The following is an 18417-nucleotide window of genomic DNA, read 5'->3' as shown; positions in this document are numbered from 1 at the left end:
GTTTAGCCTCTAGTTACCTTAATTTACTCTTCAGTTTAGTTAATTGTACATGGTAATCCTCTCTATACACACATGCAGAGTCTCAGTGGACTTTTTTCACTTCTGCGTGAGCATTATCCAAGCAGCTTTTCAGGAAAAAAAAAATCACCACAAAAATCAGGAAGAATACAGTCAAAAAATATGTGCTCATTGAAAGAAAGATACTGACTGGGTGGAGTACACTCACCTGGTACTAACATAATTCCTTCTCTGTTCACTAACAAATTGTTCCCAAGCCCTGATTATGTTGCTGACATTATACTCATGAGGAAAATTCCTTCCTGACTCCAGATTTGGTGAATTTGTAACCCTCCTGATGTAAGCAAAGCTCACTGCAGTCATCTAAGACCCAATTCTCCAATCAGTTCTACATATAAATCTCCCACTGAAGTAAATAGAATTGCACATGAGTAGCTGAAAAGATGATTGGGACCCTAATATGATTTCTGCTTTACAGACAAACCCAAAAGACAACTTTAAGCCAGCTCTGCCACTGAAAATAAATAAAGTCTCACCATTTCTCCATCATCAGCTGCTAGTTTCTACCATTGTCTGTACAGGCACAAGTATTCATGCAAGGGCACAACTGAACCAATGAAATTAAAATTAGCCTAAAAACAAAGGGTAGATATGTAATTTTCTTTCTTACATTCAACTATTTTTAATTTTCATGCACCTATACTTTCTAGGCAGAAAGACTTCAAAATTCCAGTCCAGCCAGATGAGTAACATACCAACATGGAAATGTGGGGTGTTTTGTTTTTTTTTTTTCCATGGAGGATGGAAAACAGAAAATGTGTTGATTTAGAAATGCAGCTGTGGTGCCTCATGTTGGCAGAGGAGAGTTGGAGTTTAGAAACTTCATGGTCCTATTGTTTTCTGTTCACCAGGCTCCCTAGCCAGATGAAAATGTATTACACATTGTGGTATGTCCTCTCTGAGTTGTCTAGCTTTGTATTTCTGTTCCTGTCCCATTTCCAAGCTGAACTAACCACAACTACGGATTCAGTTTTCTGTCTAGTTGAAATCTCTATGATCCAATTCCTTACGACTAGTGATTATTGCTTCCCTTCACTCTCACAAGACCTTGACCACAGCTCCTTCTAGATCTTCATCCTTGTGGATTCTTTGGCTTGCCATTTAGGGAGGCAGGTCTGTCTTGAAATTTAGTGACCATCTGCTGTTATCTTTTGTTATTATGCCTTTGAATTCCAGTCCCACGCAAAGATAAAAGAGAGGCGAGACAAGCCTCACGCTCATACTGGAGTTCTCAGTCTGACCCAGATCATGTTCTGCATCGAGCATAATTAGAAATTGTGACTACACAAAATTTCAAAGTCATAACAAGTGTCAAAAATTGAGGCATGCTATGCACAGCAGAAATAGATGACAGCTTTCAACAGGTCAGAACTAGGCCATACCCAAACAGGACCTGGCTTCGTGGCCACCGTGACACCACGTTACTATCATGGTCTGCGGGAAGAAGAAAAACTTGTACAGAATTGTCAGTCGTGGCAAATAACTTAGTGAGAATCACAATTAAGGAAATCTAATTTCCCTGGATTTGTGTCATGAGGTTAATTGCTTCTGGCACCTGACCCCGCAGTTCCCGGTAAGCTGAGGCTGACCTAGCCCCGGGCAGCTGCTGGGGAGGCAGAAGGGTGCTTCCAGGGCCGCTGGGCTCCTCTCATCCTTCCCTTGCCATGACCCCGAGCACGGAGCAGCAAAGGGACGATGAGGGTGGTGTTTGGGCGGCTTCACTTGGCTCCCCAAGCTGAACAAACCCCCTCAGGGACACCCAAGGGTGGGCCCCTGGAGGTGGCTGCTGGTGGAGGGCAGAGCTGCCTCTTTCTGAGCTCAGGGAGCCCCGCACCTTGCCTGCCTCTGCCGTCCCTTCCCTGAAATCCCTCAGAACCGCGTGCATGGCGATCTGTGGAATGAGCACCAGATTTCACACAAATACTTAGGTGGTGCTTAGGGACGTGGTTTAACAGGTGATACTGGTGGTAGGGGCGGTTGCACCAGACGATATTGGAGGTCTTTATTAATGATTCTACGAAACAATTCTTTATTAGAATAAACTGCCACAAAGTTTACAGCATCACAGTGCGGGGCGCACCCCTCAATAACAATAATAATTAATAAACAACAAGCAAAGCGGAGCCCAACAGGCTGCCGCCGAGGGGCCGAGCGGGCAGCAGGCACCGACCCCTCTCCTCGCCTCAGGTGCGCTCCCGCCGCCACCTGCCGCCGCCCCGCCCCCGCCTTTCCGGCCCCGGCCCCGCCGCCAGCGCCTGCGCCTGCGCACTGGGTGTCGGCGCGGAGCCGGGCGGGGCGGGGGTGCCGCTGCTGCCGGCCGGTGCCCGGTGCGGGGACGCGGCAGGGGCAGGGCAGGGCAGGGCAAGGCAGGGCGCGGCGGAGCGGTGAGGACCCGGGTTCGAGTCCGGCCGGAGCGTGCGGCGCGGGGCGATGAACTCGCGCAAAGGTACCGCAGCGGGAGATGGGTTTTTTTTTGGGGGGGGGGGAGGGGGGTGGCAGGGCAGCCGCTGCTAACGCCGTGTCCCGGTTGTTCTTCTCTCCTCCCCGCAGTGCTGGCCCTGCAGGCCCGCAGGCGGCGGCCCAAGCAGCCGGCGGCGGCGGGCAGGAGGGACAAGCCGCCCCACAAGAAGTGAGTACGGGGACCCCCCGTTCCCTGCCTCCTCCCACCGTTCGGCTGCGCCCCGTAACGGCCATCGCGGCGCCGCCCCGTCCCCTCAGCCCCGTCCCCAACCCCTCCGCGGCTCCGGGCCCGGCCTGCCCTTGTCGCCCGGCCCTCCGGGGGCCGAGCCCTCCCGGGGCACCGCCGCCGCCGCCTGGCTCTCTCCGAGCCCCCCCCGGCGGTGCCCTTCCTCCTGCCGTGCCTTGTGTTCCGCCATCTGCCCCGCACCGCCCGGCTGCGAGCAGCCCCCTGCCTGCCCCTGCCGCCTCCTCACGGCCCCTTCCCTCGCCCCAGCCGGGTCCAGCCGCCGTGGGCTGTCCGTGTTTTATTTAATTTAAGTGCCTGTTGCGGGTACTGACAGAAATCGTCGTGTTTTGCCCTCCTGTCTTCGCGTTTTCCGTCCGTTCTCGCTCTCCGATACCTGTTTTTAAGCTTACGCACGTCTCTGTCGTGCTCCCGCTCGGGCACCTCTTTCCTAGGAGCCCTTCCTGGGATAAGGCAGCTTTGGAGTTTTCCCTGCTTTAGTTTTGCTCCTCACAGCGTTACGTGCTTCTTGCGTTAACTCGAACTGCGTTTGGTTCAGTGAGACCTTACTGGTGGCTGAGGAAGCGTGACCTAGCCTCTCGGCTTTGTGTTTGTCCCTTGGGGGTCCTACTTTGTTCCGCCGGGCAAACACGCGTCCCGATGCCCCGCGCTCCCCTCTTGTGCTGATTGCCCCGTCTTTAGACCAGGGGAGCTGGATGTAACTGATGAGCACGTGTAAGTGACGGGATAAAGGTATGGCTACATGTTACAGAAAATAACGTAGCTAGGTGTAATCGATAAGCATGTGTATGTGATGGCGTAAAGGTATGGCTACGTGTTATAGAAAGTAATTCAAGGGGAAGGTCCTTTTCTTTTTGATTTCTATAGGAAGACACAAAAGCCTCCACCTGATCCTGGTATTAATTTACTTTTTTTAGTTACCATAAGTGAGCTTCCTTTCTCCTTGTGAGACAGGTGGAACCAGCGCAGGATGAAATTCTGTGGCAGTGGTTGTCAGGCTCTAACAGTTAAATGTCGTCTGCACCCTGTTCTGCTACTGCTCTTTTCTCCAGTGTTGTACAGATGCCACGTTACGCTTGTGGTTGCATGGAGTTGGAATTATTGCAATGGAAATAAATCTTGGGCACAATATATACAATATGATTGGGTTGGTTCTATTGTTTCCCGAAACCTTTCTGAAAGTCAGTTTGTAACGTTACGTGGTTTTATTTTACCACTTTGAAAACAGAAACGTGTCAAATTTTACAGAAACTCTAGGTTCCTATAAAAACCTCTAGTTTTTTGTAGCTTTCGTAGAGTCTTAACCAGCAAATTATTAATAACTTTTTGTTCTAGTTAGATCATAGTGTTTAATGATTACTATTACATTTTTTTTTTAAACCAGGGCTGCAGTGGGATGTCTTGCTGAATGAGTCTGTCAAAAGTTTCCTTTCACAGACACTCTCAGTAAGCACAGAGCTGGTACTCTTTTTATGTTTGAAGAAACTGGCCACCGTTAAGTCAGGGTGCGCAGTCAGGAGCTGGCCATTTGCCATACTGAGTCGGCATTTCCAGATGCAGTGGCCCAATCTGTTCAGTTGCCTCGGGAAACGGTGGTTTTGCTGTGGTAGACATCGGAGCCGTCATTTCTTTTCTGCTGTGTTTGCTTTCTTTTCTCTTCAAACCACATGTGTGGTATTGAGACCTCCTACTCCGTTTTATGCTTCTTGGGAAACTCCTTGCAAGATTTAAAGTCTCCCTGTATAGAGTGAAATACGTGGTTTAGGCCCCCAATGTAAAGCGAATGGTGAGCGTTATTTCAGAAAAGAAATCTCATCAGAAGTGTCTATTTTTTCCAGTTCTTAGCCTTTCTTTTAGTCCAGCTGTTACAGCACATACCAGTGTGTTAGAGCTGTACGGTGTCTGTGGCGCGCATCATGTGAATGAAAATGTTGATATCTGGGGGGCAGAAATTCTGTAACGTAACTTCCAAGTAGTGAATTACTTAATTGTGACTCAATTTTGAATCCAAAGCTGCCTTTTTTTTTTTTTTTTTTTTAACGCTCTTCTCTGTTGGGTTGTAGCTTTATAGAGCAACTTCCATTGTTGCTGGTAACAATGTGCTTCAAAGGAACTGCAGGATTCCTCTTCTAGAATTGGCTGGGAGAGCTACATCGCATTGTAACTTACTTGCAGGCTTTTGTTTGAATAGTATTAGGATGATGACACAAGAAGAAGAAGAAGAAATTACAGTGCTCTTTGACGCTGAATAGCTTTTTGTCTGTTATGACCTTGATTGCCATGCAAGGCTGCGAGATCAATCCTGGGACTGCTCAGCGTTGACCCCCTTAAGTCAGTGGTGAGAACTGGTGGAGGTGAATCCGGATTACTTTGGTAATAGGTGGGAAAAACAAGAAAGTAGAAGGTAAATGACTCACGTTCTGAAGCGAAAACACTTTGTCTTGGATCAAGACTGTATCTAAAATTGTATGTAATAATAAAATACAGTTGGTATGGCCTCACTTCGCATTCAGTCACCCACACTACTGAAAAAGAATAATATTTCGCTATTTAAAAATAATGGTTAGCATTTGCTTTTGGTAATAATAGATGGACTCTCATGCAGCGTGTACAAGCCGTTTATGTATTTTCTGAGTCAGGCAGAAGATTAATCAAAATGGTTAGTTCCGGTCCTCTGTGAATTATTTCTCCTTAAAAGTGAGACCTGCGTTGAGAGAGGTCTGTGAAGTAGCATTTTCAACAAATGCCCATGTTCAGAGGTAAACTCGCTTACAGATAGGCAAGCTTGTTTATTGTCCTTTATTTAGCACTGGTAGAGCCCAGTTCAGTAAGAGGTGCCCTGAGGTATGGCTAAGTTTTGCATTCAGCTGAATGATAAGCTCTTCGTTTTAGTCAGACTAGTATTGGCTTCAGCTAGAACAAATCTCTGTCTTAAAGCTGAGCAAAATAAAAACAAGGCATGTGTAAATGAATATGACAGAAGCCATATGCAATAAGATGTTTTTGTATTAAACATTTACTCTAAATTTCTACCCAAAGTTAAAGGATAGAGTTTTGCATGTAAAAGATCCAGATGATAACATGTGGCTTATGGATGTATGGAGAGAGGATCGATTAATGTGTTGAATGCTTCAGTGCAAATCACAGAATCTTTTAGGTTGGAAAAGACCTTTAAGATTACCAAGTCCAACCATCAAATGCCTAAGTCCAGAGACTAAGATCACCTTTTCAGTTTCCTTGTAGAGTGAGTTTTTGGTTTTGTCTTTAATCAGTACTTCTGAACAGGTCATGATGACCATGTGATACTTCTTTAAAGTGGTGAGGAATACGTATCTTAGATAACTTGGGAAGTGCCAGATTTCTCTACTGCGCAATTCTTTATAACTAGCTTCTTGGGGCCATTAGGTGTTGCACAGCTGTCAGGTTTTTTTGAATATATGACATCGTTGTTGTACTTTAGTACCTGAAAATGATCCACTGCTTTTGCTTGTCAATGTTTCTCTAGCACAGTGCTTTTCAACCTTCTCTTAATGAGAGTCGGTCTTTGAGGAGAAAATACCCGTCTTGCACAGTGTTATGGTGACTGTCATTGGCTTAATTTATTTTTTGCTTGCAGAACTTTCGAAAACCCTCTAACCTTACTCTTTCTTTTTTTTCTCAAGGGTATGTATATGGGAAATGTGTTTTGTTTATTTGCTTTTTTTCTATTTATATATCCTAGATATCTATCCTGTCCTAGTGTGGATCAATTTAAGAAATCCACTCTCAGTATCGGATTGGGGTATTTACTCAAAATGTGATGTTGACGGGATTGCTACTCTTGCCTCCTTTCTCAATAACCTTTTGTCTTCTTGCTAAGAATATTTTAGTCAGAGCTTTATTTTCCTATTTCTGTCAATTTTTCTTAAGATTTCATTAAGCTGTGTGTACCACAAGGCTACATCTGTCTATCTTGGTTATTTGCTCACTCAGTGTACGTAGGCTTCAGGTGCTTAACATTGTACCCTCTTAAAGAGTACAACATAGAGAAGGATTCAGCTGAGAGAAACAAAGTTGATTTTAGTAGTATAGAGATAATACTAACAATTCTTTTGTAAAGAAGTAAATAATTGCATGTATTGATTACAGAAATTTAAGTAGGAGTTGTGACATGCTTGAGCTTAAATGCCTGAGTCAGACTAATGTTCACCTTTGTAATGTCATAATAAAACAGCTAGCAAAGACTTCTGTGGAATCCAAGAGAATCTGAAGTAAATTTCAGTGTAAAGTAGCATGTGTTCATTCATTTTGACGTATGGCAGCTCCTGGTGTCATATAGTAAGAAAATATCACATAGCTCTAAATCAACCTAATTTCTGAAATGGAAATGGCTCTAGAATTTCTAATATGCTGCTAAGGTCTCCTTGCAGATTTGTATACTGACAGTAGTTATTGTCTGTGAACCTGTAGGTATTTTTCCTGAGCCCCTAGGTGAAGGCTGGGGGGAGCAGAGTCCCTCTCACTTTAAGTGAAGAGCGGGTTCAAGACCACCTGATGAAACTGAACAGGTACAAGTCTATGGGGCCTGGTGCACTGCATCCAGGGTCCTGAGGGAACTTGCTGATGGAGCTGCCAAGCCTCTCTCCATCATACTTAAAAAGTCCTGGCAGTCAGGTGAAGTCCCTGGTGACAGGAAAAGGGGAAACATCACTCCCATTTTAAAAAGGGTAGAAAAGAGGACCCGGGGAACTGCAGACTGGTGAGCCTCACCTCTGTGCCTGGAAAGATCCTAGAATAGATCCTCCTGGAAGCAATGCAAGGCACATACAGGACAAGGGGGTGACCTGAGACAGCCAGCACGGCTTCGCCAAGGGCAAATCCTGCCTGACCAGTCTGGTGGCCTTCTGTGATGGAGTGACCACATCAGTTGACGAGGGAAGACCATTTACCTAGACCAATGTCATCTACCTGGACTTCTGCGAGGCCTTTGACACAGTCCCACATGACATCCTGATCGCCAAAATGGAGAGGGATGGATTTGAAGGGTGGAACGTCTGGTGGATAAGGAATTGGCTTGAAGGTTGCATCCAGAGAATGGTGGTCAATGGCTCTGTGTCCAGGTGGAGGCTGGTAACGAGCTTTGTCCCTCAGGGGTCTGTCCTGGGACCAGTGCTGTTTGGTATCTTTATCAACGATGTAGACAGTCACATCGAGTGCAACCTCAGCAAGTTTTCAGATGACAGCAAGCTGAGTGGTGCAGTCGATACCCCAGAAGGAAGGGATGCCATCCAGAGGGACCTGGGCAAGCTTGAGAAGTGGGTCTACATGAACCTAATGAGGTTCAACAAGTCCAAGTGCAGGGTGCTGCACCTGGGTTGGGGCACTCCCAGACATGAGCACAGACTGGGAGAAGAACTCACTGAGAGCAGCCCTGCAGAGAAGGACTTGGGGGTTCTGGTGGATGAAAGGCTCAGCACGAGCCAGCAGTGTGTGCCTGCAGCCCAGAAGGCCAACTGCGTCCTGGGCTGCACCAACAGAGGGGTGGCCAGCAGGGGAGGGAGGGGATCGTGCCCCTCTGCTCTGCCCTTGTGAGGCCCCACCTGGAGCCCTGCATCCAGGTCTGGGGCCCACAGCACAAGAAGGATGTGGGGCTGTTAGAGTGGTCCCGAGGAGGGCCACGAAGATGATCAGAGGCTGGAGCACCTCTCCTGTGAAGAAAGGCTGAAAGCTGGGGATGTTCAGCCTGAAGAGAAGGCTCTGGGGAGACCTCATTGCACCTTTTCAATACTTAAAGGAGACTTATAAAAGAGATGGAGAGCAACTTTTTGATCAATGAAATAATGACAGGACAAGGGGGAATGGTTTTAAACTAAATGAAAGGAGGTTTAGATGAGAGGTTAGGAGGAAATTCTTCACTCTGAGGTTGGTGAGGCCCTGGCACGGGCTGCCCAGAGAAGCTGTGGCTGCCCCATCCCTGGAGGTGTTCAAGGCCAGGCTGGATGGGGCTTTGGGCAACCTGGTCTGGTGGGAGGTGTCCCTGCCCATGGCAGGGGGTTGGAACTGGGTGGCCTTTAAGGTCCCTTCCAGCCCAACCCATTCTGTGATTGTCATATAAGCACATCTATTATCAAAGAATTACCTGATCATAAAAATCTGTCAAGAGTCATGCCTTTCTGAAGAGGCAATGACTACAGAAACCATCCTGGCACTTTAACCTCATTTGTAGTAATTCTATTTGATGAAATAACATTGTATAACAGTCTTCTTATAGAAAAATGAAGTTCAGCGCAACACTATTGAACAAGACTGCCTTGGTTGGGGAGGGAAAATGACTGCATTTTGTGTTTCAGATCATATTGAGATGAGCTATTGGGCTGTTATTTCATGATAAAGGACAGGGCCGCTTGTTCTGCAGTGCATTTTTGTTTTGTTTAACTTGTTCTTCTCTAACTACGGAGCAGGGTGGTAATAAATTTTGTGGACGAGGCCTGGGTGTGGAATTTGAAATATAAACATGTCTCTCTTCCTTTCGTTATCAAAATAAGGACAGACTGGAAGTTATTGGCTTATTTTTTTATTTTTTTTTAAACTACAATTTGAAGATATATATTGGAAATCTTTACTGAATAAATGAGAATGTCAGACTGTATAATAAATTTGATTTGGTTTGACAAAAATAATGTGATTTGGTCCAGTGTTTAGTTTTGGATAACCTGATTGAATTCACACGTGTTAACATGAAAGAAAGAATTCCTTTATTACTTAGCTTCTTGATCGTGTCCTAAATATCCTTTTCGACCATTATGAAGATTTAGTGTGTGGGGAGGGAAAAAAGACTGGAGGGTGTACAAACGATTCTTTTTGGTAGCTGTAGATTATCAAGACAAAGGACAGAAGTAAAACCTGGAAAGAAACCCATTCTCACAGCTGTGCTAGATATCCTACTTCTTTGTTGCTGTCTTATAGTGTGACTTTTCTCAGGTAAAGCTAGTGTTCAGTCTCAAGCATTGTCTGTAGTATTTTGTGATGTAGAAGTAAACGTGTCTAGCAAAGCTAGGAATTCCATGAAAGCAGTAGAAGTGTGGGATGATGAGAGCATTATATCAAAGCATTGCATTAGATTGAACTATCTCTGTTTCCTCATGTAGAGAAGAACTGCTGGTCCTGCAGAGGAACAGACACAATACCTTGTGAACTTTATTAGTTATCCTGAAGAGACTTAAGATTTCGTATTTAAAAACTGATTTTTGCTTTAAATTCCATTCCTGTTTTTCAAGGGTTGGAGTCTTCAGTATTGCCATCTTTCCATGGGAGAAGCTAGAGGCAGCACGGATGACTTCTCCGTTAACTAATGAACTGTAGGGCAGTAGTGGAAGCCGCACACGGCTATTCTGAGGGTGTTCACAGAGTGCCGATCTGTTTTTTATTACGGACCATAAGAAGACAGAGTAAATCCATATCTCTACTGAAAATGAAAATGGTTTGGTCTCTGGCTGTAATTGCTTAAGATGGACAATGAGCTTTAGGCAGTAAACCTTATCTAGCTTCCTTTTCCTGCTTTGTCTTGTGAAAATACTACTAGATTTTAAAATCATCTACTGTATGGTGTGTGTGTGTATGTTCACACACCCACACCCATATATATGTACACATAACTTCTACATTCTATATGCGTTATTATTTTAATCCTTTGAACGAAGCCTGGATCTAAATATGTGATGAAGACTAGAAAGTTGATGTGTTAGGATATTACAGAAGTATTTTAATGCTTCCTCGTGCATTTGTTATGCTTAAACAAAATAATCATTTTGTACTATGGCCACTGTGACAGCTAAGTTGTATTTTTAAGAGCAGCCTCTATCAGGGAGTTCCCATGCACGTAGGTGTTGGCTGGGTGGATTCTGTTAGCTGATCAAAGGCTACCTGGATACCTCTAAGGCTTCCTATAGAGAATTACCTTGCACCTGCAAAGTTTGAGGTAGTCCTGTATCTGCCCATCAATTGTGACGTGTTCGGGGACTGTAAGAGAATGTAAATGCTAACTTAAAACTTACTGTCAGGTGCCCCTTTGCTTGTTGGCATAGGCCTGCGCAAGAAAAGCTCTTGCAAGAAAAGCTCTTACAAGAAAACTTTGCCCTTGAAGGACACTTCTGTGCAGTACCTCCTCATTTTTGTAATGCTCTCAAGCTTTCTCAGATTCTTCACTGTTCAGAAATAAACAGTGAGTCCAGTCTATTGATAGAGGTGTCTTCTTCCACAGGATTGGGGGGGATCATCTGAAATACAATTTTGTGCTTTTCTTAACCATTGTGTATAGCTGTGAGATCGTGAAAAGTCGTTGTTTTTCCATATCTAACATAATTCATAATTCTGACACTAGGTTGAGACAGACTTTTACGTGACATGTCACATTGTATTGAGAGAAATGCTGTGGAAAAGAGCTGGTCAATTAAAATTGTTCTGTTTGGTTTTGTACAGCTTTGAGGGCAGTTGCTTTCTGTCCTGGATGGTGTGATATGAAACAAAGATAATAATTTGAATTCAGAATTTAAGAACTGTATCAAAAGTGTCAGCATGCCTTTTTTTTTTTTTTTGTCTTGGAATGATTCACTGAAGACTGTCAGAGAAGGTTGTGTTAATTTTTAATAGCTTTTAAAAAGGGCTAGGAAAGATTCAGAAGGATAGTACCCCAAGTTATGCCAGTATCTAAGGAAAGCAAGTGAGGTGGTCTCAGTCCTGTACAGAAAAAAGGGATGGGATGGTTAATGAAAGTATTGTTATACAGCAGTTAGATTTGTAATCATTTCCTTTTTTGATTACCCTTGTTGTAATTGTGCCCAGCTCTTATCTTTGTAATCTAGCCTGTATTCTAATAATCAATAACTAAATCTATTCTAATTTACTACTGGGACTTTGGGATTGGGGCCCTATTTTGTTAGACTTTTTAAAAACATTTTAAAAGATACTGAGATTTGAAGCAACAAAAAAATTGCCTTTCCACCTGTCTTTACAGTTCCCAGTATTCAGACCTTTAAAATAATGTTGGCTTTCATATATTTAAAGTGATAACCCTTGCTTCCTGGTTTTCCTGTCTGTACTCTTTTTTTCATGACCCTTACCCTTGCTTTCTCATTTCTCCCTTTTAATCTGTTCAGCAGTCGTGTTACAGCACGCTGTAAGAGGGGTGGTGCTGTTTAAAGGCGGCAGAGCTTTGGGAGTATTCTTCCTCCTGTGCCCCCTTCTCTACCCCAGTAGTAGCTCCCCTTTTAGGACGAGCTCCCTTTGTGGGACTATTGGATTTGAGTGGACTTCTGATCATATGCAGAATATACGTGGAGAAATGGCTGGAAAGAAGCATGGTGTAATAAAGCACAAGTTACAGAGCATAACTGCAGCAATTTCTATCTGCTGGAGCAGATAGAAAAAGCCTCTGTGTTTAATGGAAGACATTGCATAAGCTTTTGGGCTGAAAAAAGATGGTCTATTAAGTTTCAAAGTGAACTTCTGTGAATACAGAAACTTTTTTGACTTGTGTGTACTGTTTTAAATTCAGGCTACGTATTTGGAAATCCTATGATGAAAGCAGTGCATAAAGTTAAATACCACACGTTTTGGTTTTGTTCACCAAACCAGCTGGCATATTTTTGGCTTTGATCTCAGAGTCCCGCGTAATGAAGTCATGTTCTGGGCAGTCTCTTTGAGTGTTAATGCTAAAGACGACCTATCTTGAACCTTTTGGTTAAAGACAAACCGCAGAACAGACCTCTGTGAGATACTGTTTCTTGATAGTATTGGTGCCTTGCTGTTTTTCCTCAGCTAAGGTTGGTCAATTAAAAGTCAGTAATTTAAATGGAGGAGTCAGTCTCCTCCATTCCTCCATGAAGCATCAAGGGCTTCAATTGCCTTGAGCTATTGTCAATGCTTTGTTTGCAGGTTTTGAAAAATGGAAGGGAGAGCTCCATAGTTAAAGGTCAATTATATTTTCCTAGCCCTGAGGAAAAAGGTTTAATATCTCTGTTGTTGTAGCAATAAGAGCCAGAACTAAGTACAATACCTCTATCTTAAATTCTGATATTGAAATCAGTTGTTTACTAATTTTCAAATTGTTCTACAATGATATTTTTCTTGTATTCATGGGTCTAAAGAAAATTCTCTCTTGGGGCTCTTTTTCTTAATTGATCTGTTTCTTCGATTTCTCTTCCCTCACCACAGTAATTCTCCTGTTTGATTGTTCGCTTGTCTGCTTGCTGCCTTCCGCTGCTGCTCACCTCTACGTGTTGTTGTTCTGTCTTCATAGGCTGAGCTGCACACAGGGGTTTGTACCAAGCACTTACAGAAGAGCTTCCTAGGTAGTTGCTCTGAGCTTGCAGATGCATGTGACTGCATTCTGTGACCGGCTGCCTGCGAGCTTGCGGTAAGAGGAGGAAATGCATAATTGAGCTGTGCTTTCAAGGGGGTGCATGCAGTCCGGAGAGCAGGATGGGTCCTTCCGCTTCCAGCAGGCTTAAGAAAGAAACAGCTATTTGCTGTACAGAGCTGCTTTTGATTCAGGACTTCCCCGCCTAGACATTTGTGAAAGCAAAATTCAGACTGGTGTAAAATTCTGAATTCCTTCTGAGCGACTTCAGAAGCTTAGGCTTTGGTCTGGATTTGTCCTGCTGAACTGTGGGCAGGGAGCCAGGCTGGGCCCGGGCTGTCATTCAGCAGGGGACTGTGAAAGTGCCCTAAGACTGCAGGTTTTATTTCTCCCTCCTACCAGAGTAGGAGTAGCCAGCGGTCACTTACTGGCTTTGGCATGAGACGTTCGGACAGTTTGAGGTCATGCATCTTGCAGAAAGAGAACTGAATCCGTGAAGAAAATAAGGCAAAATAAGCAAAATAATTTACTACAGTCCAGGTAGAAAGTAATTGAAAGAATGCCAGTTAAGTGCAGCTAAGGCTGTAGATAAGTAAGGTACACAGCAAAACAACTTTATTTATGCAAGACAAATGAAACAGAATACTATACGCTAACATGAATGAACTTGTATTTATTTCTGCTTTAAAGGAGGCTAGTGATGCAGGACCTCGTAACTGTGATGAACAGAAGGTGATTTTGTTGTAGGGAGCGAGCTGTATGCTGGTGACGGAGTGGTGGAGTAGCTGGAGAAGTGATCATTATCACAGTCGAACATGTTAAGCATTAGCGGCCTCAAAAGATTATTTGTCTTTGTGGATTGCAATTCCATGGTACTTGGAAGGAGCATTGTGTTAGAGTTTTTACTGACTTGACCGACTGTGCAGGGAGCTTTAGTCACAGCTGAGAAGGAAAAGTATGTGGGTGGAAGAATTCTGCAAATTAAGTATAACAAGGTGTAATTCTGAATGATTGTTAAACTCTACAGAGGAGGGCTGTTTCTGGGAACACAGACAGACACTGCAAGAAGAGAAACAATTCTTAATCCTGAACAGAGCAAAATGTCTGGTTCACGATATAACTGTTGAAAAGCACTAATGTGAGAGGAGGCTGATTTAAAAATAAACGGGTAAAAATGGTGGAGACATTTAGGAACAATTTAAATATTCACACTAAGAAAACCCCTGAGTGGATGAGCTTGGCACAGCTTGTTTTTTGGCACAGCCATTGAAATGTTTGAGAGCTAATCATAAATCTAAAATTATGCTACTATGTAAATAGTTCTTTATATTTGTGCTCATGTTACATGGTTCTCATCTTACCATCTCAAAAATGATGTTGTAGAACAAGAAATTGCTCGAAGGAGGAGGCACTAAAGGAGATCAGGGATATTGGACAGCTTCATTTATGACTAGTGCTTTTCAGACCTGTAAAGATGGTTAAGCAATATCTTGTAGATGTGCCTGAAATATCATAACTGGTACAGAAAGTGAATAAGGAATAACTTGCCATTTTTCATTACAAAACAATGGTACACAGAGATGACTTTAATGAAAAAATATTTTTTTATGCAGTACAAACAGCAGAATGTGTCTGCCATATGTTGTAGAGGCCAAATTATAAATGAAATTAAGAAGGATAAGGCTGGATATTAGAACCATCAGTAGTTTTTAAGGGTATTGTAGCATAGGTGCAGTTTGACTTCCCAAGAGTTTGCTGAAACACAGCCATGTAATTTTTTCCTAATATAGAGTGATCCACTTTTATACTTATCTCTAAACATATGTTTGTCACCTAGTGGTATGATACTGGCCTAGATAGGTATTTGATCTGAATTAGTGTGGCAGCTCTTAGATTTTTAAGACCTCCTCGGAAGACAACTTGTAACATCTGCCAGTACCTGTAAGCCTGACCTCTGTCCATAAACCTAGACCCAGAAGAGGCTGGAGTGACCTAACGCATGCTGCTCAGTTTTGCAACTCCTTCCTGCTTACAGGAAGTTAGCTAAGTCATACTCTACGTTGAATGAGTAGAATGTGTTTGAGAAGAGCATTTGTAAACCCAGGTACACAAAGGTAAAGAAGAAGGGGCTGGCAGGCATGCCTTAGCCAAGGAGTACAAAATACTGAAGGACTGGGACTGCCCGAAATGCTGCTTTTGCCATACAATCAATGCCAACTGCAGCTCTGAGTTTGATGCCAAGGTGAGATTGGGAGCTAAAATCATCAACATCAAGTGTTTGGGTTTTTGCCTCTTGCTGTGAACAACTAGCTCTGTTTTAAAACTTTGGTTCTCCTGCTTATGTAGCAGCTCAGTAATTCACTCACCTGTGAAATAAGAGTTAAGATGCCTGAGGAATTTCAATCTTGTTATTTCAGCCTGCCTTGTGCAAATGTCAATCACAGGATTATAGGCTGTGCTAGGCTTTGGTCTCAGGGAAGGACAATAGCTTTATATCTTTTCTGCTGAATAATCAAGAGCAAAAGACCGATGGAGTTAGAGGACAAGTGATTAAAAGGGAAGCTTTGCTCTCAAGTTTTTCTAATATGCAGGTATCAACTTGCTGGTTGACTGAGGCCATGTAACTCTGAGTTACAAAACAGAGGCGGTGATTTGGTCAGACTGAGGCTGTTTAGATTATTAAAATGATTTTTTTCTTCTTAGCTGCACAGTCACACAATTAAGCATTTTCATGAAACAGGGAGCCCTGAGGAAATCAGAAATGTAAACTTCTTTCAAGTTCCCTTTCCTGGTGTCACAAAGCACAGTATGACAGACCTCCAATTGCCAGAATGTCTTCTCAGGTGAATGCTTTAAAATCGTAGCAGTGTCAGGGAAACTTGAAAAAGAGCAGAAGCTTCACAATACTATTATGAGATCTAGGTCAAAAGAATAGGAATCATCTTTACAGATAATAGTATCTAAAAACATCTTACTCTTGTGCTCTTGTTTTTTTAAGACAGTCTGTTGCTTGGGGCTACCTGTCTTGCATATTAGTAGCACAGTGTTCCAGCACATGTTGTTTTCCAAGTCTCATGATACAGATTGTGGGCATTTAATCAAATTCCAGTTGAATGCTATTACAGCTTTACTTCTATTTTTTAATGTAAATTAGAGATTTTCACATACTTGGGGTTTCACAGAAATGCTTGCTATATATCAACTTGTAAGTCATGAATCGTGTCAACAATTTTGACAAGATAACACACAGCAATTTTAGTAGATGCTTCCAGCACTATGCATTTTATAGAGTCACTCTTTAATCAGGGACTAGCAGTCATGGGAATTGCAAGCTTTGTGATGAACTCAGTGTTGCTGTTGTGGGTAGATGTAATCTGGGTGTGCTCACAGTCAAGGCTGGATGTGAAAACGCAATGTGTGAATATTCAGTTGACTTAAAATGTGAGATAGAGCTCTAAAGAACAAGGCCAACATTACCAATTCCTTTTAATTCACCAGATACCTGTTAGATAACTACCTTGGTGTTCAATAGGGAATAGTTACCTTTAAGTATTGCAGTGTCACTGCTAAACCAAGTTGTGTCATTGTTCAGCATATCCAGCATCTAGAAACTAGGTTAAAACTATTCAGGAGACAATCCTTGATTTTCCTCAATTGTCTAAAACAGGTATTGTTGAGAATTGATTAGTTTATCATAAAATGTTCAACAAAGCTAGCAAAAGTTCTGCATGTTCCACAGGAAACACAGTGCAGAAAATCAAATGATTTGTCATGTTACTAATACTGAGGAATAGAAGTAGTGTTTTCTTTAGGTTTTATTTTTGAGGCCAGAAAAGCCTGTTCTGTGTAATGAGAATGTTTGTCTGAGGAATGAAGATCGTGAGATAAACTAAAAGTAGACCAGCTTCCCTTCCCCTGCCCTTGCACCTTCTCTGGGATTGCTGCTGATCTTAACCCTTGCCCTGTGCTTTGCAAGGCTGGTGAGAACAGAGTATTTTTTAATAGCTGCAATTAAAAGGAGCATTAAAATAAACCACAGCTTAATATGTATATTGAAAGAAAACAGCTTTACTCTTGGACCTTTCCTGTTTTCATTGTAGTTTTTCCATATGGCAGTGTATGGTGTGTGGTACTCATGTTACAGGCCACTGGTATTAAATGGGAATGTGGTTTGGATAGTAGAATTGAAAAGAATCACCAGGCTAAATGTATTCTGGGGATATTCAACCAAATGCTTTGTGTTAGTTTTGATTTGTCGTTTGAAATAAACATCCTTTTATGGAAAGCTTCATCTATCTTGGGAGGTGTCGTAGGAGAATACACGGCAATCTAAGACGGATCAGGTGTGGTGGGACATCCAGTTTTAAAGACACACAGTGCTGGCCGTTATGGCCAAAGGTGTCGAGTTAGAGACGAAGTATGAGTTGACACTATTGGTGAATTTGATAGAGAAGTTTTGGTTGTTAATTTTGATTCACCATTGTTTTTGGTAAACCGGGGGGTTCTTTCTCCCTGCTAGTCTGTGGGAACGTGTGACCAACAGTCCCACAGCTGGCTTGTGGGCTTTGCTACTTCTCCTTTGCTTCTGTTTCAGTGTCACAATCCCCAGATGTTACTCACTTCCCTTGCAAGAAGGCCTTGAGCTTTCTGATTCATTTTGGTGCTTGCTGTGTGTGGACTGGTCTGTGCCTGCTGCCAGCTTCTCTGTCCTCAGGTTAGCCACCACTTGTGGCCATCCCACTAACTTGGTGGAGGGCCTGAAGACGTGTGCCTGAGCTGTCACAGGTTGCAGGAGAAACAAAGAAAATGAATGCTGGAAATGAACAACACACAAAATCAAAGTTCATGCTTTGGAGTCAAGAAGTATGCTGTTTTGGAGCAATTTAAAAAATAATGACAACATTTTTTTATAAAAGTGTAAGTTAGTTCTCTGATAGTTTTTGTTTTTTAGGACAGCTTGCTAAATACTAACGTGGTGTGACTGATCGTAGGAAACATGTAAATTAAATACCTTCTGATGTTGTAACTAAGTTCATTAACACCACAGCAAACCAAGTGTTTAAAGTTGTTTTTTTTTTTTTTTAGACTCTACTTCTTGCAAGAGCTTAAGAAAAAAAGGCAGAACCAGAACAGATAGGATGTTTGGTTGTTCTGCCATAGTATCAAGACCTGATGGAGAAAATGCAAAAAACGCTTGTGCTGTTAGTTTATTCAGAGTGGTTTTTAAGACAGCACTATGCAAGGGCAATGGAACTGAATGTGTGCCAGCTTCTTCCTAATTAGAGTTCACACCCCTGAG

General features: G+C 43.0%; 1 protein-coding gene across 5 annotated transcripts in view; it reads left to right on the top strand.

Moving 5' to 3' along the window:
* Nucleotides 1-2337: 2337 nt before the first annotated feature.
* The window catches only part of SRPK2 (SRSF protein kinase 2), a 144513-nt gene continuing 128433 nt past the window's right edge, over nucleotides 2338-18417 (top strand). Inside the window, exons 1-2 of one of the 5 annotated variants that reach the window (XM_083819844.1) lie at nucleotides 2338-2524; nucleotides 2629-2707. In XM_083819844.1, the coding sequence (XP_083675970.1) occupies nucleotides 2509-2524; nucleotides 2629-2707 (95 nt within the window). In that variant the 5' untranslated portion in view covers nucleotides 2338-2508. The remainder of the gene's footprint in view (nucleotides 2525-2628; nucleotides 2708-18417) is intronic. The other 4 variants (XM_083819846.1, XM_083819852.1, XM_083819841.1 and 1 more) reach the window with 4 other exon arrangements.

This window comes from Anser anser (genome assembly GCF_964211835.1).
Source record: "Anser anser genome assembly, chromosome: 1".
NCBI lineage: Eukaryota > Metazoa > Chordata > Aves > Anseriformes > Anatidae > Anser > Anser anser.
Note: the sequence above shows the minus strand (reverse complement) of the source record. Positions and strands in the feature narration are given on the sequence as shown.